This window comes from Bicyclus anynana, chromosome Z (genome assembly GCF_947172395.1).
Source record: "Bicyclus anynana chromosome Z, ilBicAnyn1.1, whole genome shotgun sequence".
In the NCBI taxonomy this organism is placed as follows: Eukaryota; Metazoa; Arthropoda; class Insecta; order Lepidoptera; family Nymphalidae; genus Bicyclus; species Bicyclus anynana.
Genome location: NC_069110.1, coordinates 19,642,804 through 19,668,826, shown reverse-complemented (window position 1 = coordinate 19,668,826; position 26,023 = coordinate 19,642,804). Strand labels below are relative to the sequence as shown.

The 26,023-nt window shown below is 38.3% G+C and overlaps 2 protein-coding genes across 3 annotated transcripts in view; both read right to left on the bottom strand.

The window, feature by feature from the left end:
• Window positions 1-20,394, bottom strand: part of LOC112048663 (1-phosphatidylinositol 4,5-bisphosphate phosphodiesterase gamma-1) — a 29,850-nt gene extending 9,456 nt beyond the window's left edge. The window contains exons 1-10 of one of the 2 annotated variants that reach the window (XM_052890811.1): window positions 19,752-20,394; window positions 14,736-14,874; window positions 11,757-11,919; window positions 9,664-9,864; window positions 9,019-9,134; window positions 6,790-6,973; window positions 5,836-6,046; window positions 4,738-5,258; window positions 2,224-2,405; window positions 874-1,000 (exon numbers count right to left, since the gene is read on the bottom strand). In XM_052890811.1, coding sequence (XP_052746771.1) covers window positions 874-1,000; window positions 2,224-2,405; window positions 4,738-5,258; window positions 5,836-6,046; window positions 6,790-6,973; window positions 9,019-9,134; window positions 9,664-9,864; window positions 11,757-11,919; window positions 14,736-14,874; window positions 19,752-20,109 — 2,202 coding nt within the window. In that variant the 5' untranslated portion in view covers window positions 20,110-20,394. Of the gene's footprint in view, window positions 1-822; window positions 1,001-2,223; window positions 2,406-4,737; window positions 5,259-5,835; window positions 6,047-6,789; window positions 6,974-9,018; window positions 9,135-9,663; window positions 9,865-11,756; window positions 11,920-14,735; window positions 14,875-19,751 lie in introns of both variants that reach the window. The other variant, XM_052890810.1, reaches the window with a different exon arrangement.
• Window positions 20,395-21,848: 1,454 nt separating this feature from the next.
• The window catches only part of LOC112054302 (PAN2-PAN3 deadenylation complex subunit PAN3), a 40,775-nt gene continuing 36,600 nt past the window's right edge, over window positions 21,849-26,023 (bottom strand). The window contains exon 19 of the mRNA XM_052890809.1: window positions 21,849-25,619. Coding sequence (XP_052746769.1) covers window positions 25,500-25,619 — 120 coding nt within the window. The 3' untranslated portion in view covers window positions 21,849-25,499. The remainder of the gene's footprint in view (window positions 25,620-26,023) is intronic.

Here is a 26,023-nt window from a genome sequence, read left to right as displayed (position 1 = left end):
CCAAAATAACTATCAGGGGGTGATTAGTAATCGATACTGATGCCAAAAATGCAATCAGTAAAAATTTCATGTTCGTTATAGAAACAAAAACTACTCGACGGATTTTAACGAAACTTGGTAGGGGTAGGGTAGGGGTAAAGTAGGGGCAGGGTTGAGTCCCTACTCATACCCATGTATGGTAGGCTAGCTGTAGAGTGGGAGTAAGGTAGGGTAGCAGTAGGGTTGCACGTGGACGAAGTCGCGGGCGTCCGCTAGTCAAGTAATAATTTTTATTAATTAATTTGCCCTATTAGGGGGTAAGTGGTCAAATATAGTCTATCGTCCGTCGTTGGCAGTCTTAGTAAAGTTCCGCCATGTGTCAGACTAGAGTCCACCGAGAAAATCGAATCAATCACATAAAACACTCTTGTTGTACTTCACATCACTTGTACACCTTAACAGAACTGTATTGAATATGAACCGAATTTCATGAAAATTAAATGGGACTAATCTGGAAGTCAATCTGGAAGCCACAAAGATTAAATTTCTCAGGGAAGTAGCTTATATTTAGTAGTCCGCAAATAACGGATTTTGCGACAAGATTATTGAGATCTCATGGCTCTTGCATTAGAGAAACGCTTTCCACGCGGACGAAATCGCGCGCTGGCATAGTATAAGTGAAACAGGCAAGTGTGATCACATGCTATTAGTTTCTTCATTAGGTTGCCTAGAAGAGATCGCTAATTAGCGATAAGGCCTATTGTGCATTTTGTTCTTTGTGGTGTATTAAAAGTAAGTCGTTAAGTGTATTTTCTTTCATTCTTCCACACAGCGCGATCTCACAGAAGCGATGCCGCGCAGCGTCTCGTCGCCGATCGGCAGCCACAGCTTGACCTTCTTGTAGAGCGGGTTTCTCTCGTAGTAAGCGACCAGCTCCACGAGACTCTCGAACTTGACCGCGCCGATGGAGAACAGGCGCCCCTCGCGCTTCACGCGGCAGTGCTTGATCTCCTTCTCCGACCTGGACAGAAAACAGATCCACCATCTCCACCATGTCTCTATGTTCTACTTAGGGGACTCACTCCAAGTATAATAGAAAACCTTGAAAGATTTAACAAGGCTCCAAGAGCAATTTAACAAGAGCATGCAAAAAGCATCCACTCGATGACACCTTCCGGAGTTATGTCATGATTAAATTGAATGGTGGCAAGGAAAATCGAAAGCTTAAAATTAAAGTTACGAGGTTAACAAACGCGCCTTGGGCCGAGAAGTAAGTCATGACAGGTAGAAGACAGCGAAGTTTACCAAATGCTGCCCACCACCAACTGTAGCTATTCATACTCGCAGTACGTACATCATTGTTATCTTTGACAACCTCTCTGGCGCAGTTGCTTGTGCTGTAGTTCTCAACAGAGAAGTCCTGGGTTCGATTTCCAGTTCGGATCAGTTAGGGATTTTATATTTGTTACTCTAGCCTAATCTGGTGGTAGGCATTGGCCATACCACCACAACGTACCGCCAAGCGATTTAGCGTTCCGGTAAGATGCAGCGTAGAAACCGCCAGAGTAGCCACCGACAGTGCGCTTTCATTTAAGACTCACTCAATTACATTCTGTTATACTTCCCCACATTCACTTATAAAGAGCTCAACCGAATGTCATCAAACATGTCTAAGAACGCTCGCACATAAGTCACCTTTAACACAAAAAAAAAAACTAAATTAACATCGTTTCATCGGTTCGGAAGCTATGATCCACAATCACATGATAACACCGCTCTTTTTGCGTGGGGTTTCAAATCAAATCAAATCAAATCAAAAATCATTTATTTCAAGTAGGCTCAGTTTACAAGCACTTTTGACACGTCAGTTGACTATTTGTAAAGATTCTACCATCGGTTCGGAAGGCAGGTTCTGCTGAGAAGATACCGGCAAGAAACTCAACAGTTGCTCTTTTGAAAAAGTCATACAGTATTATAATTCACAATTGATAACAATTACAATTTCTTATAGTTTTATTTCCTGTGTGAAGGTGGAAGCTGATCCAACGGCCTCCAAGCGCTTTCATCTTTAAGGAACTCATCAATGTTGTAGTACCCTCGACTAAGTAAATGTTTTTACTAGTCGACTACTTATTATAGAAGAGTACACCCAAACCTACAAAAGATTTTTTTACTCTTTGGAGACGATATGCAGAAATAACTAACTTATGGTTAAAAAACAGATTGTGCTATCATATGTCTCACCGAAAGCTGATGACGTAGCACGTGGGGTCGTTGTCGCTGGGCCTCACCAGGAAGGCGCCGTCCACGTTGGCCTTGCGCAGCAGCTCCTCCGCGTGCGCGCGCGAGCACGTGCCCTGCCACCACTCCTTGCCCTCGTGCTTGTTGGGCTGCGGCACCGGCTCCTTCAAGGTTATGAGAAACTCCTGCGCAACGAGGAGACAGTTGCTGTTCACAATAGACTAGTTGACACTTTTTTCTAAATGGTCTTAAATAATTCATTATTGTTCTACTAGACTGATTTTTTTTTATATTTTTTCGAGACGTGATTACATGAAATTATAATATAATATGTTTTTGACAAAAAGAGTCAAAACGCCTGTCGACCATGACAGTCTATATTTCAACTGTTTCATGACAGCACTATAATAAATCCCATAGTCGCGTTTGACATAAATATTAGTTAACAATTAATTCGACGTTTAGTACATGAAGTGACGTCACAAAATGGACAACAGTGTTTTTGGCGTGATATTTAAATTAAGCTTTATAAGAAATCCTTAACTTTTATTAACTGATATTGATATGTTTCGGACCCTTATTCCATGTACTACACGAAATTAAAATTGTTTATATTAAATTTGTTATGAGTTAACTACCCTATTTCTATTCATTCGTTTGTAACATTGAGCCTTGCGAATGAATGCATACGATACGCCGGTACTATTTCGTGTATAAACCAAAAGGGATGTTGATTTTCATCCTTCTCCGGACAAGTTAACCCGATTCCATTTTAGATTGCATCATCACTTACCATAAAGTGAGATTGTGGTTAAGGGCTAACTTGTAAAGAATAAAAAAGGTGTATAGGTGACCTGACCACAAAAAACCTGGATTGTGGGCACCACGAGTATTATTTAGTAGTCTATGCATAGTATGCTAGTAGAAGACATTAGCTAGAACTCAAGAGCCGTAAAGCCAGTTATATAAAGAATACTTTAAATTCTTTTATCCCACAAAATGGTAAATATTTTTCACGTATGCTCTTTAATATTAATCCAGTAATGGAAGTCGCGTATATTTAATAAAAACAAATTCGTACGGAGCGTTTGGCCTCTTTCCTCCCAGCTTTTTTTCCCTACTTACAATGTAGGTTTGTTTAAGTCAAAAGTAAGACACATTCTAGGCAAGCGCGTTCCACCGTAGACGTCATCATCGATTACTATCAGGCATGATTGCAGTCAAGTGCTCGCCCATACAATGTAAAAAATATCGAGAAAAAAGGAAACTGAATATTTCACGAAGTGACATTTCAAGATGATAAGGGAAAAAACAATAAAGATCAGTGGTACATAAATTGGTTTAAAATTCATTGAATTATTTATGACATTCACATTTAAAAAACCAATGTCGATTCGGTCAAGCGGTGGGTGAGGCGGCTTGCGTCCAGGGAAGACATTATCGCAAGAGTGTTATAAAATCTGAATAAAATGTAAATCGTGTCTGCGGAGCGATATGCAATCAGCGTCATTCACTGTGCAGCGAGGTGACCGTGAAATCGGTAAATACAAAACATCTATTATAACGCAAGACGTAAAATGTTCAGACAAAATATTTTCATCTTAATAGCTCAGAAAATATAGCTTATTACGTCCCTCCATATATACCGTCGTCTGTTTCCAGGGGACAGGAAAATTGGTAAAAAACAAGAAATTTGTGTAGCGGTATTGAAAAAGCATGAGGCATGTGAATATAAATTAGTTTTAAGTCAACTGAAATGTAATGCAACTTTGATTTGGACTCTACATACAGTTGCGACCCTAGCGATTATCGTTTTCGTTTTTATACACTTCCACCGACTCCATTTGTATAGATACTTTCTGGCGACGCATTCGAATGAGACTTTAAATATTTATGTGTTTTTGTCCCGTCGCTGTTACCGTGCATTTGCACCGTGCATACTTTTGTGGAGCAACAGTTTGCAACATGCTAATTCTATAACATTTGTTGCTACTTGTTGATTACTTGTTGATTGTTACTGATTGATAATGATGAGTAACATCATTTTCGCCAATAACTTATAACTTATATTACTAAAATATAACAAAGAATAGTATCGAACATTATTATGCAATGTTGACTGTTTTGGGTGACATTTCGTAGCAATAAATAACTTATGAATGTTATTTAAACGGGTACATACCACGATAAAACGACGAGATTTTTAATGTCGATATTTCGACCCAGTTGCATGGATCGTGGTCACGACGGAACTGAAGTTGCGAGAAGAGAAGTGAAGTCCGCTGTAAGGGGCAGAATCGATCTACCCTCTGATCTGGTGAGAAAGAGGGTAGATCGATTCTGCCCCTAACGTTTGCCCCCCTAATCTGCCCCGTCGTGACCACGATCCATGCAACTGGGTCGAAATATCGACATTAAAAATCTCATTCATAATGAACAACCACGAAATAAGTTTAAAATCATTAATAAATAACTTTTTCTGATGAACGTCGCCGAGTGACATTTGCTCTCGCTCACCTGGCTGCGCAGCGGGTGCTGGCGGTAGTGCGTGATGAGGTCGTACAGGCTGTCGAAGCAGACGCTGTCGATGAGGTAGTACTTGGTGAGGCCGCGGTCGAGCTTCAGCTTGATGCGGCAGTGGTTGACCTCGCCGCGCCGCCAGAACGACAGGCAGTAGTCGCCGACGAAGGTGACGCTCTCGCGCACGAGGAAGGTGCCGTCGCCGAGGCGCGCGTGCCGCCGCAGCAGCTCCTCGGCCTCCTGCCGGTTGCCGGCGAGGCGGCCGTGGAACCAGCACTCGGCCACGTGCAGCTCGTCGCGCGGCGCCTGCTCCGCCTCGGCGTCCGCGTCCGCGTCGGGCTCGGGCGCGCTGTAGTGCTCCGTGTAGTGCAGCTTGCTCTCGGTGAGCACGAAGGCGTGCGGGTTCCACTCGCGGTCCACCGGGTCCTGCAGCAGCAGGATGCCGTTCTTCAGCGTGTTGCGCAGGTCGAACTCCTTGCCGTCGTCCTGCCGCACGGCGAACGAGCTCTCCTCGGCGCCTGCGGGTGGACGCCGTGATACGACATTTGAAACACTCAGAGTTGTTCATCATCTATCTCAGTGTATTCAAATGATGTGTCACTATATATAGATTTATTACTACGACATTTTACATCACGTCGATTTTACCATCATCTGACATGATTGTTTCAACAAAATTATGTAAATAACGGCTTTGCGTTAAAATAACATCACTACTTCCTACTACTATATTATTTCGTTGAAAACATACAGTTAGATGATCACAAAAAATACGGTTAAAAACGACGTAGTGAACGGTAGACTCAGATACATAATAACTCTGCTGATTGTCACGATTAGCGTCATTTTAATAATATCAATCATTAGGACACGTGGCAATGAAAAGCTAGTGATGACTGCTAGTGTGCAAGTTTGATGTATAATATGACAAGATATTGCTGGTTCATTAACAACAAAACAACGCTTTAATCACTAGTGTGTTAGTAGATCTAAAAGAGGGTATGACATTAGAGGAAATCAAATCGAATCAATATTGCGGACCCCTTAAACGAGGCTCAAGAGGCATAAACTTCAAAAGTAAAAGTGGGGGTTTACCTTCGGGTAGCTTCTTGTGCTTGAGGATGATCTTGCCGCGCAGGTCGTGCGGGGACGGCAACGCGGTCTCGCCCTTGTCGACGGGCGCCGTCAACAGCGAGTCCCCGAACACGTCCTGGAAGGCGGCGGCCATGCGGCGCTGCTGCGGCAACGAGCAGTTGTCCTCTATGGACAGGATCACGGGGTACTCCGACGCGACGAAGGCGTACTCCTTCAAAAAATCATTATTCATTTAATTCTAGTAGGCTTAGTTTACCCTTTTAAACGTCAATTTTGACTATTTCTAAAACTCCGAAGTTCAGAAGGCAGGTTCTGAGAAAAACCGACAAGAAACTCAACTGATGCTGTTTTAAAATTCATGAATTGTTAATTTACAATAGTTGAATCATTACAATTTCTTTTACTTTTACTTCCTGTGTGAAGGCGGAAGATAATCCAATTTTGTCCTCTCAGTCTTTATCATTAAGAAAATTCATCAATTTTGTAGTAACCTCGACTTAAATAAATGATTTTTAACAAATTGTCTAAAATTATACATTAGCCATATTGGCAGGTCGAAACTGTCTTGGAGGTGTCTGGGGATTTTGTTATTGAAGAGTACACCCAACCTATGAAAGATTTTGTATGTTTGTATGATGAAAGATGTTCTTTGGAGATGAACTATATAGTATAAGACTGACTTATATAGTATAAGACTGGCCAATCAGTGGATTTGTGGGTATAGCTTAAGTGGGGCGCCAGGGAGTTAAGCACTTGAGTTGGGTAGAGTCAGTTTTGAGTACATTAATTGAGTGAGTGAAAGTCGTGGAGTTTGAATTGTCAGTTATCGTCCGGCAATTGCCGATACGAGCGGAGAGGAGGAGTGTTGACGCGTCATAAAGGAACTCCTTAACCCTACATCCATCTGTTACAAATCTCCGTCAGCTGTCTGGTCGTGTGTATTCCACAGAATACCTTGATCGTCCGCAACACATCGATGAACTTGATCTTGGTGGTGAGCGTGTGTCCGTGGTAGATGAAGGGCGTGCCGTCCGGCCCGTCCCAGCAGTCCAGCTCCACGCACCGGCAGCCGCCCGCCAGCACGCGCGCGTACGCCTCCACCGTCGACTCGCTGGAGAACTGGTCGCCCGTCAGATATCTGTTCGACATTTAATAAGAAATAGTCATTTGTTTATTGATTAGTGTCACATTTTCAACCCGGCACAACCAGCACGCAACATCAACGACATTTACGGAGCTAACACTACAAACCAACGCACCATGCTATTGGTTCGCTCGCTTCCGTTCTGGGAATTTCGACCTGAAATATGAACCTCGCAATCGCCCGAAGACTGGTCGACAGTGACGAATTAAAGGCGATTGTGGAAGATGATACACAATCTACGGCTGAATTAGCAGCAGCTTTCGACGTTAGCGTCCAAACAAAATTGGTCCATTTGCGTCAAATTGGCAAGGTAAAAAAGCTTGACAAATGGGTGACCCACGAACTCAATGATCGCCAGCGCGAATTACGCGTCGAGACGTGCCTTGCACTGCTCAAAAGACACACAAATGAAGGAATCGCATTGGTCAATCGCTCCTCTCCCCAACGCGCGACATCATATTGCACAGCAAACGGTCTCCAACTTGCAAGAACTGGGGTTGGAAGCTCTCCGTCATTCGCCCTACTCACCAGACCTTGCGCCTACAAACTACTACTTTTTTCCAGAATTTGGATAACTTCTTGGCGAGAAAAAAATTCAATACTCGAGAGGCAGTATAAAATGCCTTTGAAGAATTTGTTGCCTTAATCAAAGCTATCAATAAAGATGCATTGATTGTATGCTTCGATTAATACAAATAAAAAATACATGAAAAAATCCGTTTAATTTCTTTCATACGAAAAGGCAATTTCATAGGTAAAGACCTAATACTAGCTGTATATATGTATTTATTTATATACTAGCTGTCCAGAGTGTGACTGCGAAGAAGAAGACTTGTGATTCATAAGATTTCTGTCGAGACTACAGTGGCGTCTTGGCAAAGAAATATGGAGCGTTACTCCAACTTCCATGAGGTTTCTTTCGAGATGTCTTGGCAAAGACATCTCGAAATATGGATAAGAAACTAAACTTTATAAATTCGAATGTGAGTTTGTTTGTTACGTTTTAAAGCTTTAATATTCAACCGATCACCGTGAATAATGCATTACACCAGGTGTGTATAAAAATACACAGATCCCTTTTCGACCAGAACAGTAGTGTACCCGATGAATAAAATGTAACTTTAAGCAGGTAGTCCGTTATTTAAATGAATTGACATAATCACGGGAGGTTAGCTGCAATCTAAAGCTAGTCTATACTAACATCAAAGAGGCAAGATTTGATTTTTCGTTTGTTTTTATTTTATGAATAGACTCTAGACAGTAAATTATTTTACGAATGGAAAGTTGCATTACATGCGAATAACATAGGGTATGTTTATCACCGTTTATGATATGTGATAGCTCGCAGTGTATATAACCTTTGCCTCCGTTCCGGAGTTCCGGTCCGGAACATGCACCTCCAACTTTTCAGTTATGTGCATTTTAACAAATTAAATACTACGTGTCTCAAACTGTGAAGGAAAACAATCGTGAGGAAATCTGCATACCAGAGAACTTTCTTACTTCTTCTTTCTTTCTCTCTTTATTCTCTGAGTATTTGAAGTCTGCCAATTGGGCCAGCGTGGTGGACTATTGGCCTAACCCTTCTCATTCTGAGAGGGAACTCTAATTCAGCAGTGAGCGGAATATGGGCTGATAATGATAATGATGATGATGATGATGTTTATCTCTGTATTCGCACGACAATGGTAACTACGCGGGTGAAACCGAGGTTAGTATTCTAGTTATTGCTAGTATATTGCGCAGTTGGCAGGATTCCAATAAGACTGGCGTCTGGTGATTTCTGTGAATGTAAAAACAAAACACCACAACATCCTTGATTGGTACTGGAGAATGCTCTAGCATACTTGGTTCTCAACAGAGAGTTCGTCGATTCTCTTTCTACGATCGCAAACGCTTCGAAAACTAGGAAAATGTATGGGAATGACATTTGCTATCGACATGTCACGTGATCAAGTGAATATGTTGTATGAAAAATAAAACATACGCGTCGAATATATACCTCCTCCTTTTTTGAAGTCGGTTAAAATTTAACTTACGTATTGTGCGAGGAGGCAATCCAGTAGTGGCAGAGAGGTCTGGTCATGTCTTGAGTGACTTGGTCATGGCGACTGTCCCATATGGTGTTTTGTTTTGAAAACAACATCTCCACAAACTGAAAACAAAATCCAAATTTACATGTGATCATCATTATCAACCCATATTTGGCTCACTGCTGAGCTCGAGTCTCCTCTCAGAATGAGAAGGGTTAGGCCAATAGTCCACCACGCTGGCCCAATGCGGATTGGCCGACTTCACACACGCAGAGAATTGAGCAAATTCTCTGGTATGCAGGTTTCCTCACGATGTTTTTCCTCCACCGTTTGAGACACGTGATATTTAATTTCTTAAAATGCACACAAATAAAAAGTTGGAGGTGCATACCCTTCGACCGGATTCGAACTCACATCCTCCAGAATCGGAGGCAGAGGCACTGGGCTATCACGGCTCTACATTGGCTTGCATGTGATCGCGCTTATTAATTGCCGGTTTCACCACCTTTTGGTAAGCGTCGGGTAGTCTAGACGGACGTTGAATGTGGACGCTTACCATAATGGAGTGACCTTCAAATAAATACAATTTCTTCTATCAAAAAGTCAGTTCATTGTCTAGTGACTGATCACTGATAGATTATACATTATTACCTCGCTTAGTGTGAAGTAAGGCTCGGAGACGTCTCTCTGCGGGTCCCTCAGGAAGTCCCTCATGAATTGGGATGCACTGGCCTCATCCTCTCCCATCGGGTCGTTTTGTTCCGTGATCAGAAACCTCTGGAACTCCCGCAGAGTGATGGTGGAAGACTTTGAACAGTAAGCCGAAAACTTGCGGTATATCTCCGTCGGGGTCTAAAAATTATGTCGTAGGTTATTTTGTGAAAATTTAAGTTAATTTTAGAATTTAAACTATGAGTGTTATTCATATTAACTTATTATGAAACACGACTAAAACTCACGTGATACTATCCAAACTCAATTTGTCGTGATCAGTTTGGATCGCGTTCATGACTAAGGGCCCCGTATGGGTTCGAAAGTAGTCGGGCATACTCCGACGTTGTATCACGTGAGTTTTAGCTGTTTCATAATAAATTTATTTTTTTAAAAGGTTTCTACTGAGAAGAGAAACTCAGCAGTTGCTTTTTTTTTGAAATCATACACTATTTTAATTTACAATTGATGACAATTATTTCAAGTAGGCTTAGTTTACAAGCACTTTTAAAACGTCTAGTTTGACTATTTGTAAAGACTCTACCACAAGTTCGGAAGGCAGGTTCTGCTGAGAAGAGCCGACAAGAAACTCAACAGTTGCTCTTTTTAACAGACTTCCAAAAAGGAGGAGGTTCTACGTTCGGCTGTATGTATGTTTTTTTTTTTTTATGTATGTCCAGCGATAATTCCGTCATTTGTGGACCGATTTTGAAATTTCTTTTTTTGTTTTAAAGGGTGGTCCAGGGTGGTCCCATTTTTTTCATGTCAGGATCTGATGATGGCATCCTGGAAAAATCGAGGGGAACTTTCGAAAGTTGTAGAGACGGCTAGTGCGATTGTTAGTGTTTCCATAAGGTATTTTAAACCACTACAATTTTATGAAGGTCTGGAGTTGGTCTGATGATGGAGCCGAAACACAGACGATGGAACTCGTCAACGATTTACAGCAGGTACCTTTTGTTTGGGCTTGATTTATTTGTATTGATGAGAACTTTCCACCAAGATGGGTTGTGACTGTATTAAGGGTCTGATGATGAAGACGAAGGACAGTTAAGAGAACTCCTCAACGGTTCACAGTAGCTACCTTGTGTTTGGACTTGATAAATTTGTATTGATGAGAACTTTCCACCTAGATAGGTTGTGACTGTATTAGGGGTCTGGTGATGAAGATGAAGGAGAGTTAAGGGAACTCCTCGACGGTTCACAGTAGCTACCTTGTGTTTGGAATTGATAAATTTTATATTGATGAGAACTTTCCACCCATATGGATAGTGACTGCACAGGGGGTCTGGTGATGAAGACGGAGGACAGTCACCTTTCACGTTTTTCTGAATATTCATATTACGTGTGGATAAAGGGGGAGTGAAATTTTGTATATGAGTTAAGGTAGTATTTTTAAAATTGGGATTGTAGGACTTAGATACTTATCATAAGAAAATAACGTTTCAACTAATTGCTTATTAATTTTTGTTCACACTCAGTAGGTGTGCTAACACTAAAAATTAAAAAATAAAAATTTTAATAAAAAAAATTCAACCGACTTCCAACTCAAAAATTAACCTAAACTAAAAAGCAAAAAATAACATCATACCTATGTACTACCTTCTGATCAGTTTGAAGGCGGTGCCAATCCAGTGTCATGTTTTAATTAAAGCCGTTTCTGAAAGAACCACAGAAATTTTGTAATTTAAACGGCTTGAATTAAAACATCACTGGCTTGGCACCGCCTTCAAACTGATCAGAAGGTATGTCATATATGACATAGGCTACCCATTGCACCAACAAGATAAAGCCATAAAGAATACACAAATATACTAATATAATAAAGCTGAAGAGTTTGTTTGTTTGTTTGATTGAACGCGCTAATCTCAGGAATCACTGGTCCGATTTGAAAAATTCTTTCCGTGTTAGATAGCCCATTTATCGAGGAAGGCTATAGGCAAATTATCCCCATATTCCTACGGGAAAGGGAACCACGCGGGTAAAACCGCGCGGCGTCAGCTAGTACACAAATAAAACATATCGAAACTTACGTTGACATTGTAAGTGAGCTTATGAAAGAACAAGTTGAACTCGTCATAGGAGAACTCCCCGCCGTGGTTGAGATCGACCTCGGAGAACAGGTCTTTGAGATCTTTGGTGACCATCTTGCAATTGATCTTCGGCAAGAACCCCTTTACCTCTTTCAATGAGATCCTGCAAAAGGAACGCTATTGTTAACTAATCCTTATACATACCAACTTCGAAAAAAGGAAGAGGTTCTCTCAACGATGTTTGTCACTTCATATTGTCGTCATTTATAAAGCAACGATCGGATGCCTGCGACTTCGTCCACGTGGAATTCAGTTTTTCACAAATCCCGCGGGAACCATGGATTTTTCCGGGATGAAATAGCCTATGTGTTAATGCAGAGTAAAATCTTTTTTCTTTCCAAATTTCAGCCAAATCACTTTAGTAGCCGCAGCGTAAAGAAGGAACAAACATTCACAGGTCGTCAACAACAACTGTCGTCTTTACAATATTAGTGTGATGAATAATGTAAAATTATTTATCATTTGAAAGAGTATACTTCCAGATTGGTACCATTCAAATTTTCACGGAAATCGGTTAAGTTATTACCTTTTAAAATAACTAAAATAAGTGTACGAAATTGCCTATAATGGGACGAGTACGGTCATTTATGGCTTGCCCTTGACTATAATCAGGCCTGATAGAAAGAAATGATGAGGTCTAAGATGGACGCGAATACTATCCAGCCGGAATTTAAGGCAACCCACGTTCAACGTGTCTCTGAATATTTTGTATCATTTATTTCTTATCCCAATTAAATAATGGAAGAAATCGCTACTTAGCGATAAGGCCGCCTTTTGTATCCTACTTCTGTGCTATACTTTTTTTTCTATCTTATTATTTGTTTTTTCTTGTGGATAAAGTATAAATAAATAAACAACAGATGAGGGTATACATTTCTTAAGCCGGATCTCGTACTATATAGAGAGGTACATTTGTATATACGAACTAATTTAGAAAATATTACAATTGTAGGCAATTCCTTGATAAAAACTAACTGGGAATCGAACCATGATTTTTAGATTATAAAGAAGTCAACCTGAAATAGACAAGACCACAAGAGGTCTTATAAGGATTATAAGAACTTTTCTATTATTGAAGCAGGCTTTGCGGAAGCTCATTACGTAGGATGAATAATTTAATTTTGTTAGTTATCGTGAAAAAACCGACAAAACAACTTCAAGCGTAAAACCACATCCTGTGAAGATGTCTACTTGACGATGTACAATAGCAAATTTTCTTTTCACTTGAGCATTGACGAAGGCAAACATCAAAGTTTTTTAAGTTACAGATTCGAGGTACAAAGATGGCCTTGTTAGCTAATTTAATAATTAATGGATCAAGCGATCATTCAATTCAAGGGGACTCAAGTGGAATATAATAACTTATACAAAACTAATTCGATTACTTTTTAAAAATATCTTTAAAGTGACCAAAATAATACGGATGTTTAATGTTTTCTATTGAAAATAAATTTTGTCAATGATGTAGCTGTTTTAATTAAGATTTTAGAGATCTCATTTTCGTTAAATATCAAATAAAAAAAGATCAAGTGAAATATGGGACAACCTACATATGAACCACCTGACCCGGTGACCGTTTACCTCGAAATCAATAACTGCAGCGTTACTATATGGGACACCCTGTATACCTTCATCCCACGCGATATAAAATGCATGTGCGCACCTAACAGGGTACGTCAAAGCAGTACGTCATTATCTGTAGACATAACACCTACGTGAATTCAGGGAAATTAATTAAAACAGGTAAAGTCTGATGTAGAAGAAGTGCATGAAGTCCTTTATTCTGTAGAAAATACAAACGTCATGTTGGTTAAGGATTTTCCCATCACAAATCTTGGGTAGGAAGGCATAACAGGTACTGTTATAAATAGGAAAGATTTGCTTGTTTGTTTGCATTGAATAGGCTCTGAAACAACTGGACCAGTTTCAAATAATATTTCACCAATGGAAGGCTACATTATCAGAGACATTTTTTATTATTTACAAGTTAGTCCTTGACTACAATCTCGCCTGATGATAATATTTTAGCCCCGCATTCATATGAAAACGGGATCTACGCGGGTGAAACCGCCGGATTATGCTAGTTGAAATACATTATTCATTTTAATCAAATGTAGAATTTCGACTGTTGCTAGTTAGAATAAATTAATAAAAAATATATATTAATTAAAAATAAATTAATGGACATGAGTACACCAATAGCTAAGAAATGTAATGCCATATTAATATATACTCGTATCGTATGTTACTGTCAAACTGTAAGGCCGACCAATCAAGTGTAAGATCGGACAGTTGACGTTTTAAGATTGAAATTTAACGGTTTCACTTCCGATAGAATATAATATACCGAAAAATAACACTTTAAATTGTAATCAGTATTTTCAGTTCACAATATGACGGTAGATTATAACATCACGAGTGAGATTATAAATTTACGTATTTTACAATCTAGCGGTGACATATCTTTTCATTGCTAAACATTAACATAATATAACAATGAAATAAAATTTAAGCATGAATTTAATGTATTTTTTGACGGCCTCCGTCGCGCAGTGGTATGCGAGGTAGATGTACAAGACGGAGGTCCTGGGTTCGATCCCCGGCTGCGCAGATTGAGATTTTCTTAATTTGTCCAGGTCTGGCTGGTGGGAGGCTTCGGCCGTGGCTAGTTACCACCCTACCGGCATAGACGTGCCGCCAAGCGATTTAGCGTTCTGGTACGATGCCGTGTAGAAACGGAAAGGGGTGTGGATTTTCATCCTCCTCCTAACAAGTTAGCCCGCTTCCATCTTAGACTGCATCATCACTTACCATCAGGTGAGATTGTAGTCAAGGGCTAACTTGTAAAGAATAAAAAAAAAAAGTTTTAGCGATAGATTTTCCTCAATAAATAAATAAAGTTGTAACTAGTTAACTTACTTTTCGTTCGCATTTTCAATGGCGTAAAACTCCTTCCTCAGCCATCTCTCGAACTGCAGGGGGAACGACGTGTTGGTCGACTCTTCTATCAAGAACCTGAGGCCCTGCTTCCAAGCCTCGCATTCTTTATCCGTAGATGCTTAAATCAATCATGTTAATTATTTAAACAGTCATTATTATCCGTCTTTATTGACACCCCACAGGGCACATCCTACTTATAGGAGCTGTAAGTGACCAACCACGTTGCCGATTAAAGATGAAGAAGAAGATTAAAGACTCAGTCTCCATAGAAACTCGGGCCAAAAAAATTCAAACGATACATAGCTGAAAATTGGCCATAAATTAGTACATATAAGGAGATCTCACCATCCGGAATCGGAGGCAGAGGTCATATCCACTGGGCTATCACGGCTCTTCAAATGGAGTAATCTAGTAAAATACACAGGATTTTTATTACATTTTACATTTCTGTATCTTTCTGAGAGTTGGGCCCAATTTCGGACTTCTTACAGACACTCTCAGATGTTAATGAAAGTGACCGAGACAGACGGCTTAACGTGCTCTCCGTAGCACACCACCTACTTTCCAATAATGTAAGTAAACACAAGATTGTGCATGTGTGCGCTCAGTGGAGTAGCTCAATTAGGATCACTTTTTGCGGTGATTATGAATAGACACGTTACATGTCTAATAGTATAATATCTTTGATGTAAAACATAATAAGTGTGTGCGGTAAACAAAAACATCTGTGGAGCCTTGTGTGACTGTAGTTAAGTTGTAGGTTATGGGGCGCTGAGCATCGCCGAATATAGGACGTGTTCTAAGCGAATATGCTCCACCAAGAGTTGCTTTGTTAGGGAGATGCTTATTAGTGCGTTGTCGCAACAGAACAACGCATTGTCTGCCATACCTGCGTTGCGATAACGCACAACGTCGCTGCGACGTCGCAACGCCTAAGAGTGATTTCAGACTAGCGTATTTTTATGCGCGTATACGGTAATTTCAGCGTACAAATAAACGGACTCGCGTAAACGGGCATATTTTGGAATGTTCGCTCGAACCTGGTGTCGTGTCAGTATCTCTGGAGGTGTCCCTCGCAGCTCGCGCTTATACGAGCTTAGAAGCGCGTCAAAGCTCGTACGAGTGGAGCGTGTGCCAAAAGGCGCCTATACGCGCCTACATGCGCTTCCAACTCATACGCGCGTATAGAACGCTAGTCTGAAACCGCCCTTATGATGCATCGCCCTGAGTTATATTCGACAGTTCTTATTAGGTTGTCCGTCTACTGGTTCAGTCAAATAAAACTGACTGAATGAATGACATATCTACGCTCAGCATAAATTACTGGAGCTAACATTCTTTTTTCAGGTTATTTAGTGAGTAGGTTAGCACTAAAGAATTAATGAAAAGTAATCCACTGGAAAAGAAAGGGTGCATTTTAAAGATAGACCTACGAAGAGAAAGACCCCAAATTCGACGAACTTATTATGGACGTCTGCTTGTTATAGATACATACATGAAGTGCAATACGTTTGGTATTCCCGGACTATGCTACATGTACACATCTTTGAAAAACATTCAACAACAGAAACTCCTATGGTATTCAAGAAACGCATACATAAATCTATTTTTAAAGCTAGTTCCGTTAGTTATTTCTCATGGATCACGTACTACATTAATCAATACTATTTGGTTAAAGAAAAGGCGCTAATATCAATATGTGATTTCTTTACTCGTAAGCTATTTCTTGCGTCTATTCATAAACCAATATACAGGTCACTGAAAACGTATAGCGATCCTTTTAAGAGGTGATATTAGGGATCATTAGCTATCATCGCATTAGGTTGGGGCAAAAATGTACCGATAAAAAAATAACATAAGGTAGGCTACCTTGCATGTTGTTGAGTACCCCTTTTTGGACCACTGAAAAAAGGCAATCAGAAATACTCATTCATCAGTTTTTGTTACTTGTACAAACAAAAATTATTTCATTTAGAAAATCTAACAATTTAAGCATCTTATCTGTCTGTCTATTCGCGATAAGCTCAAATACTAATTTTTAGATGGTTTTCACCAATAAATGAAATAATTTATGAGGAAGGTAATTAATTTGTTAAAGTATAGAGCGTCTTTTTTTTTATTATTTACAAGTTAGCCCTTGACCTCACCTGATGGTAAGTGATGATGTAGTCAAAGATGGAAGCGGGCTAACTTGTTAGGAGGAGGATGAAAATCCACACCCCTTTCAGTTTCTACACGGCATCGTACCGGAACGCCAAATCGCTTGGCGGTACGTTTTTGCCGGTAGGGTGGTAACTAGCCACGGCCGAAGCCTCCCACCAGCCAAAATATAGCCAGGTCTGATAAGGATATGGATTGTGATGATTATGTATACGTATATGTATAGTATGTGCCATGTACGTAAAAAAATCTATTGTACAAATTTGGCATCCTTACAATTATATTATGTGTAGAGAAATATAGGCTTTTGTGTTTCTATAATGGGCTTTTGTCAAAATTTTAGAGGTCAAGGATAACTTAGGATATTGTAACTATCATTAGTATGATAATAGAAACAGACAAAAGTATTTCAATCTGGTGTGGTATCTGCCATGTGGGGAAAGAATAAACTGAAATCTTGACCGTTATATCTACCAATGATTTTGTCCTAGTCAACCTCACTCATTATATGAAGCCTTAACTGTGATCTCACTTGATGTTAAGCTTACTTGAAAGAAAGAAATAAATGTTTATTTGAAATACTGTCTGTTTTTTTAACATCCCACCTTACATAAGTCCAGAAAAATCCAAAAAGATCTTAATGTTAAGACAGTCAGATAGGAAATACAGTGCTACAGTATCAAATATTAGGAGCGACTAGAGATGCATGTCAATGACTTGGCAAACAATCTGAGAGGAGACGGCAGCCTGCTGTTTTGCAGACTGAAGTGCAACAGTGTTCAAAATCTAGCCAAGAAAGATAGCTAGAATACAGCAAAATAGGAGATTTGTTAATGGAATTACTCCTGATGACACATAATCTCTAACCAACAGACAAACGGCTTTTATAATGTTTAAGTTTAAGTTAAGTTAAGTAATGTCTTAAGGGCCACTGGCATTTAGTTTAGGTACATATGTATACGTCAGTAAAGGTCAGTAAATAAAAAAAAAAAAGTACCAAAACTAGAAGTTTATTATAAACATATCTCAGATGGTTTTTAGTGGTATCAAACTTGGATACTGAAGCATTTAGCGGTATGGTATAAGCTTCAGTATTCAAGTTTGATAGTACATGTTGTTTTAGAAAGTCCCCTATAGTCCCCACGATGGGATTTAGGTCAGGATTTCATGCTGGACAATCTAAGCGGTATTTCCCAACTTCACTCAAGTGCTTAAGTTGCTTAATCAGTGTGCTCAAGTATTGCCATCCATAAACACAGTAGCACTTCCTGTAACAACCAATGCTGGTTGTGCATGAGGAATTAGGTGTTCCATGCACATAGCATTGTGCATTTAGAGAGCAATTTTCTACAAAAACTAACTCTGTATGCCTTTCAGAAATTTTGCCAGCCCAAAACATGACAGAGCCCTCATCAGATGATGTAATGTCATCAAAACATATCTTTGAATAGCTCTCTCCTGTTCTTTTTAGCACTTTACAAAGTCAGTTCTCACCAAATAAAGAAATTGTGACTTTATCAGAAAACAAAACCTTGCTTGACACACAGTTTTGGGATAATCCTAACCTTGCAATACTGTGCCCACAGAGTACTTTAGGACTCATGGCTGGTCTTTGACTATGTAAATCAACATCTCACATTTGTAACATTTTCAATTTTGAAGATTGTTTTTGATGTTATTGTAGGTAGACTTCTGATTTCCCAAGACTTGGCTCTCAATATATCTGTAGTCCCTGGGCTCAGTAGGTGTATTGATTTCTTCTTATCCTGCTCTTTCTAAGAGAACTGGTTTCATGAACCCTGGTTAAACAGTGGAATGACTGAGACCAAACTGTTCTAAATTCTGACACAAAATATTGACATTCTCAGCAGTCATTTGATTGGATTATGGTCCAAAGACTGATCTCCCATAGACAAAGGAAAGAAAGAGAATAAAAAAATATAATATTGAGTACAGCCTTCTCAACAAAGAGTCACTGACTATATTACCAGTGATAATTGTCTTTTCTTTAATATTATGACTATGTTAGATAATTAATAGTGCATATAAAAAGTGTTTTGTTTATGATTTCTATAGTTGTATAAAAAAGTTTTGGGTTTCTGTTTTTCTTTTGCAAATGGGTTTATATAGACATCCAAAAACTTAATATAAAATGCAAAACATAACGATATTTGGAAAACCACTTGACATACAAAGAGGAACAAAATGGAGGTAGTTTACAGTTGTCGCTATTGGCAAGAGAGCCGGAATAAAAAAAGGAATTATTGAACATGTTCTATTAGCAAGTCAAATGAATTACGTTTGAGTTTATTTTGGTAAGGGGTCTGGTCTAAAATAGTTTGGGTGTTAGAATAACTTCCGTTATAAAATTAAAAATGTAATATTTATAAGTAGTAACATTGTCAAAATTATGATAATTTATTGATAATCAATATTAGATCCAGCACAGATTATGCTTAACTGAAGCAAGTTCTACATTTGAATGGGTATTTAAGGCTGCTCTAAAAGAATTGTACCCAATTTGTTGTGGCAGAGAAACCAACATGAGCAAATAAGGTGAACGTTAACACTGATCACAGAGCCCTTTTATTTATTCAATTTCTGGCTTCAAATCCTTAATTATTGTGTTGTAAAATAACTTCAAGCCTAAACTATAGCAATCATCATCACCATCATCATCATACCAGTTGATAGACTTACACTGCCAGACATATGGATATTGTAGGGATTTCCAAACACCACAATGCTGAGCTGCCTGCACCCAGCAACTTTCTGCATATGGACACCTGGTGAGGAGTTGGCCATCCTACTGAGAAGAGAAGCAAACTGACTTACCTGCAAATGAAGCCACTCGTAATTTAAACTCGCTGCCATAAAAAATGCTGAAGCACTTGGTGTTTTCGAGCCGTTTAGTCTCGTCGGGCCATTTGTCGAAATCTTTGGAGTTCTTGCCTGAACGCACTTCTTTGATTTCGCGGATATCGATAGCTCCTTCGAACGCATGACGTTGAGGGGATCCAGTTTTATACCATATGACTTGGTGCGTTTCACGACGGACGGAGAGCAAGTTACGCTCGGGCCGCTTGCGCGGGGAGAACTTGAGCACGGAAGTTCCGCGTTCTATGTAGGAAATGAGCTGGTCGGCCTCATGGATGAGCCTGTTGTGAGCACCGTTCAATGATACAGGGTTCATCGTGGGATGACGAAGCTACACAGCTTCTATCTTCTCTTTTTAAATAACTGTGTTCATGTATACATAATTATTTGCAGTTTATTTTTTGTTTACTGTATGACACTCGTTCCCAATTGCACCCGATTCGTCAAATAACATGTCATTAATTACGAGCACGTTAAACGACTGTGCCGCTGTGAGGCCGAAATATTTTTGATTTATTTTATTTAGTGAATGGGTACACAATCAATATTCCCACTTCCCATCCTGAATTTCTGATTCCTGCGGACTAGGGATGCTCGACGATCATCGATAAAGAATGTTACTCCAAATCATCGATTTTGTAAAGTAAAACATCGATGTTGCTATTCGAAAAATATCATAACGGATTCAATAAAATCAATCATCGAGGTTACGGAAAGACTAATGCAATGTACGTACAAATTAAGAATTTTATGAACGCATTCACAAATACAGGTTTGTTTATTGATAAATAAACCTATATTAAACGATTTCGTCGGTGAAGGAAAAACAAATTAATGAGGAAACCTGCTTATCAGAGAATTTTCTTAATCCTCTGCGTGTGTGAAGTCTGTTAATCCGCATTGGGCCAGCGTGGCGGACTATTGGCCTAACCCCTCTCATTCTGTGAGGAGACTTGAGTTCAGCAGTGACCCGAAAATGGGTTGATTGATGATGATGAAACGATTTCATTGTATTTTATTGAATTATCATCAGTGCTAAAACTATCGATGTTACCCAAAACCGATGTTTGGTTTATGATGAATATCGAACATCGATGTTGACCTTTCGATTATGACATCGATGTCAACATCGATGTTTTCAACTAGTGACATCCCTACTGTGGTCTCAGAGTGCGCGTGTGGTGTGAAGTGTGAACAAACCACAGATTAATATGTTACGAAGCACGGACTTCAAATACAGTTATGCAGGATCTCAGATCAACTTTAATAGGACCTGCCTCGCAAGACGTTATAGTATGTCTTATAGGTACTTGTACCGAATCGTAAATCTATGGTATGTCTAGTATGTCAAAGTATAAATACTACCGACTCAAGTTCAAACGCGGGAACGTATGCACTATGCAGAAAACTAAAAGGCGAAAGAAAATACTATAATATTTTCTATCTACTGATCACTTTAGAGGCGGTGCCAATGGTACAATATATGGGTAGACAATCAATCGTCCCCTTATTTCCTAGCCTAATGTTTTTCAAACTTTATACGAGACCACCTACAACCTTCACAATAAAAAAAGAATTATCAAAATTGACGACTCAATAAAAAGTTATGCTTGGTTTGAAATCACATTTTGAACTTGGTCTTAGATACAATTAGATAAACAATTACAACACTAAGAGTAGGCAAAGAGAGTATGATTGAGATTGTTTTTCCAATAATTGTAATGTAAAACTATGTGTAACTTTTTACCAAGTGATCCAATTTTGATAATTCTTTTTTATTCTATAGGGTATATTTCGAACCCTAAGGCTAGGAAAAAGGGGACGATTGATTATTTACCCATTAGTTTTAATGTAAAACCAAGCATAACTTTTTGTTGAGTAATCCGATTTAGATAATGCTTTTTCTGTTAGAAAGGACAGGCGGATTATTTACTTTTTTACTAATTTACTCTTTTTTACTTTTTTACAGAGAAGAAATATTATTTACAAACATATAATTAAGGTAATATAAAATATATTATAATTAGGTTTAAGGTTTATAGGAAATAAAAAGGCTTTATTATTAATTTATTTTTTATTATATCAATTTTAAACATTTTATTATCAAATTTTATTCGCGCCAAAGGAGTATATATATATATACAGTTTGGAATGTTTGTGGCGCACACTGAGGCCGATCTTTCAAAATATATTTCAAAGTTTTATTTCACTCTTTCATTCAACATTTAAAGCTTAAACTCGTTAGACCGAACACTGAAGTTATACTACGAGTATATACATATTGTAGGTACAGGAGCGTAGCTAACCGTATCAGCCGTATCAATGATATGGGGCCCCGTATCCCGTATCTGGTGCTTCCCGAAAAAAAAACCATAAAATACTGCGAATAGAGTTTCACTTCAAAAATTACAAGTCAAAAGAGCAATTTTTTTTTTCTCGGGTTAAGCTTAAAATTTTTACAAAATTTGAAAATTATAAATTTAGCCATTTTCTTTGTTTGATTAAAGTTTCCTACACTCGATAAAAAAGTAGTATGTCACAACAAACACTTTGGCACCAATTTTATTTTGTGGTGATAGGGTTGAATAAAAAACTGAAGAGATTTTTCGGGATTTGCCGCTCGTTTGGTCCCCCCCAACTAACTTTGATACAGGGCCCCTCCAAGGCAAACTACGCCACTGTTTACATTTAATTTACAGTACTATCATCATCAATATGAGACAATGAAAATAATCAATACGTCCACTGCTAGTCCACGGTCTTTAACCGCCTTACAAATAATATATATATTGTGATGAAAAATTCAAGTTTGGTTATCTTAAATTTGTAAGACGGAGGAAAGTCGAAAAATTTTCAAATGTCATTAATATTATCAAAAGGCTAGATTTATATATTATATATGTTTTTATTGAAATAAGTTAGATGGGTTGTTCGCAATCAAGCCTAATGCAATTGATTTTGAAACGCGCTTATATTCATATATGTACATCACCTACATGGTGACATATAAAGGAATCAACACCTAGTTCCGTGTTAGTCGCAATGTTAAACACCGCTACCTAAAAGTGAGATCGCTGTACACCATTTATACTTAATACTAATAATAATTAAACATTTTTTTTTTTATAAATATTCAACGATTATTTTAATTTTTAGCGAGTTTTTGTAAAAACATCGCAAAATAAAGATATATATTAGGGAACAATTAATTTATTTTACTTTTCTCAAGCAAAAATCGACAAATCCAAGCAAAAATTTTTGTTATAGATAAGACATTGTAGAGCAGCGCCGGATTATCAAATGATAGATCTTCTTATGAGGATCATTTTAAAATGAATAGCTATTGAGTTATTCAAAGATATATACCCGTCCTGTTCAAGCTCCAAAGTAATAAACCTAACATTTTGAAAAAAAAATACAGATATAGCATCCTATTTCTAGATTTCAGGAAAATCTTAAGCGGTAGCTTAATCTGGCACTGTTGTAGAGTCAACTAGTCTTGCTCCGGTTTCGAAGTGTAACTGCCTTGACGGAGAGTAGCAAAATAAATGATTTATTCCCTACTAATAAAAAACGCAAAAGTCGAGCACATTCGACATTACGAGCTCGCCACTACAGTAACACAGTCTGTCAGCTATCTGACGCGCGTAGTCGCATACTTAAGAAGGGCGACTACACGATACATTAAAGATACATTGTATAATGACAAATACTTATAGTCATTTTATAGGTGATTTCACTGATAATTAAACTGCTTACATACTAATTGAGACAGGGCTTTCAAAGATAACGGACAATAATTAAGGAGCTTAGGAGTCGTCAATGACACGAATTTCTTGAACAAGTAATGATTATATGTCCGTCCTATATTTAATATTAATATATGTAGATAGAATTATGTGTGACACCAATTTCTTGAAAAAGTATAGATTATATATAATATGTCCGTCCTATATTTAATATTAATATAGATAGAGTTATGTGGGACACCGATTTCTTGAAAAAGTATAGATTATATATAATATGTCCGTCCTATATTTAATATTAATATAGATAGAGTTATGTGGGACACCGATTTCTTGAAAAAGTATAGATTATATATAATATGTCCGTCCTATATTTAATATTAATATAGATAGAGTTATGTGGGACACCGATTTCTTGAAAAAGTATAGATTATATATAATATGTCCGTCCTATATTTAATATTAATATAGATAGAGTTATGTGGGACACCGATTTCTTGAAAAAGTATAGATTATATATAATATGTCCGTCCTATATTTAATATTAATATAGATAGAGTTATGTGGGACACCGATTTCTTGAAAAAGTATAGATTATATATAATATGTCCGTCCTATATTTAATATTAATATAGATAGAGTTATGTGGGACACCGATTTCTTGAAAAAGTATAGATTATATATAATATGTCCGTCCTATATTTAATATTAATATAGATAGAGTTATGTGGGACACCGATTTCTTGAAAAAGTATAGATTATATATAATATGTCCGTCCTATATTTAATATTAATATAGATAGAGTTATGTGGGACACCGATTTCTTGAAAAAGTATAGATTATATATAATATGTCCGTCCTATATTTAATATTAATATAGATAGAGTTATGTGGGACACCGATTTCTTGAAAAAGTATAGATTATATATAATATGTCCGTCCTATATTTAATATTAATATAGATAGAGTTATGTGGGACACCGATTTCTTGAAAAAGTATAGATTATATATAATATGTCCGTCCTATATTTAATATTAATATAGATAGAGTTATGTGGGACACCGATTTCTTGAAAAAGTATAGATTATATATAATATGTCCGTCCTATATTTAATATTAATATAGATAGAGTTATGTGGGACACCGATTTCTTGAAAAAGTATAGATTATATATAATATGTCCGTCCTATATTTAATATTAATATAGATAGAGTAGTAGCTCTGATTAACTTTCCCACGATTATCAAAAACTTTAATAATATAAAGGAAATTATAGCTTGAATTGAAAAATAAAAAATAAATCACCATTTTGCGGAAAAAAGGGAAACTTCTTTTAATAGAGTTTTTACTATGTACAGACTGGTTTCATTGGTCAGGCTAGTAATTCAAAAGAAATTAGCAAAAGTAACCAACGCTGTAGAGGCGCCGGGAAGTCAAAAAATCAATAACAAAAAAAAAATTAAATCCTGACCAGAAAAGTAATGCTTCACCATGTTGCGAAAAGATGTAACTACTTTCTTTTAGTAGCACTCTATATACATGGACCTCTAGAAAGGTAAAACATCTATTCTCTTTATACAAACGCTAACGCTTCGAAAACTAATAAAAATGCATGGGAACGACATTTCCGACAAAAAGACATATACTTAGTTTTCGAAGCGCTTTTAGAAACAGCCCCTGCAGCCAAGTGGAATGTCGATTTTTCTACGATCGCAAACGCTTCGAAAACTACAAAAATGTATGGGAATGACATTTGCTGTCGACAGCTCACGTGATCAGGATCTGTCATTCGCATACATTTTTGGAAGCGTTTGCGATCGTAGAAAGAGAATAGCTACTTGGCTACAGGGACAGCATTGAGGTCCTGTAGTGACTAGTCAGGCTGTAGACACAAACATTAATAGCTAAGACAGTTAAATGGACGGCCGGTCACAGCGAAGGAACCTGTAGCGCATGGTCTAAGGAGGCGGCGCGCTGGAGGCTTGGCTCAGCTGGTTGAACGCCTGCTCCAAGCAGTTCTTCAGCTCCGCGAACGTGACAACAAATACACTTTCGTCGTCCCGGGACGTCAGCAACACCTGCGAGAACGATTCATTTACATTCAACATATAGCTCTGTACCACAATAGTTTCTTCAATGCAGCAATAAGAGATTATAATAAGTTACACCAATAAGGAGAGTTAGTTTAGAACATTTTATTAGGTATAGGATACTTAGGATAAGGGTAGAGTAGGGGAAGGGTTAGCTGGGAGTATGGTAGGGTAGGTGTAAGGTGAGAGTATGAAAGGGTAGAAGTAGTGTGGGAGTAGGGTAGGAGTAGGGTAGAGGTAGGCTAGGATAGGAGTACAATAGGATAGGTGTAGGGTAGGGTAGGGGTAGTGCAGGGGCAGGGTAGAGGTAGAGTAGGGGTAGGGAATGATTCAAAGCGACAAGTGACTGGGTCTGCTAGTTTTTCATAAAAAAGAGAAGCATTTTTGCCCCA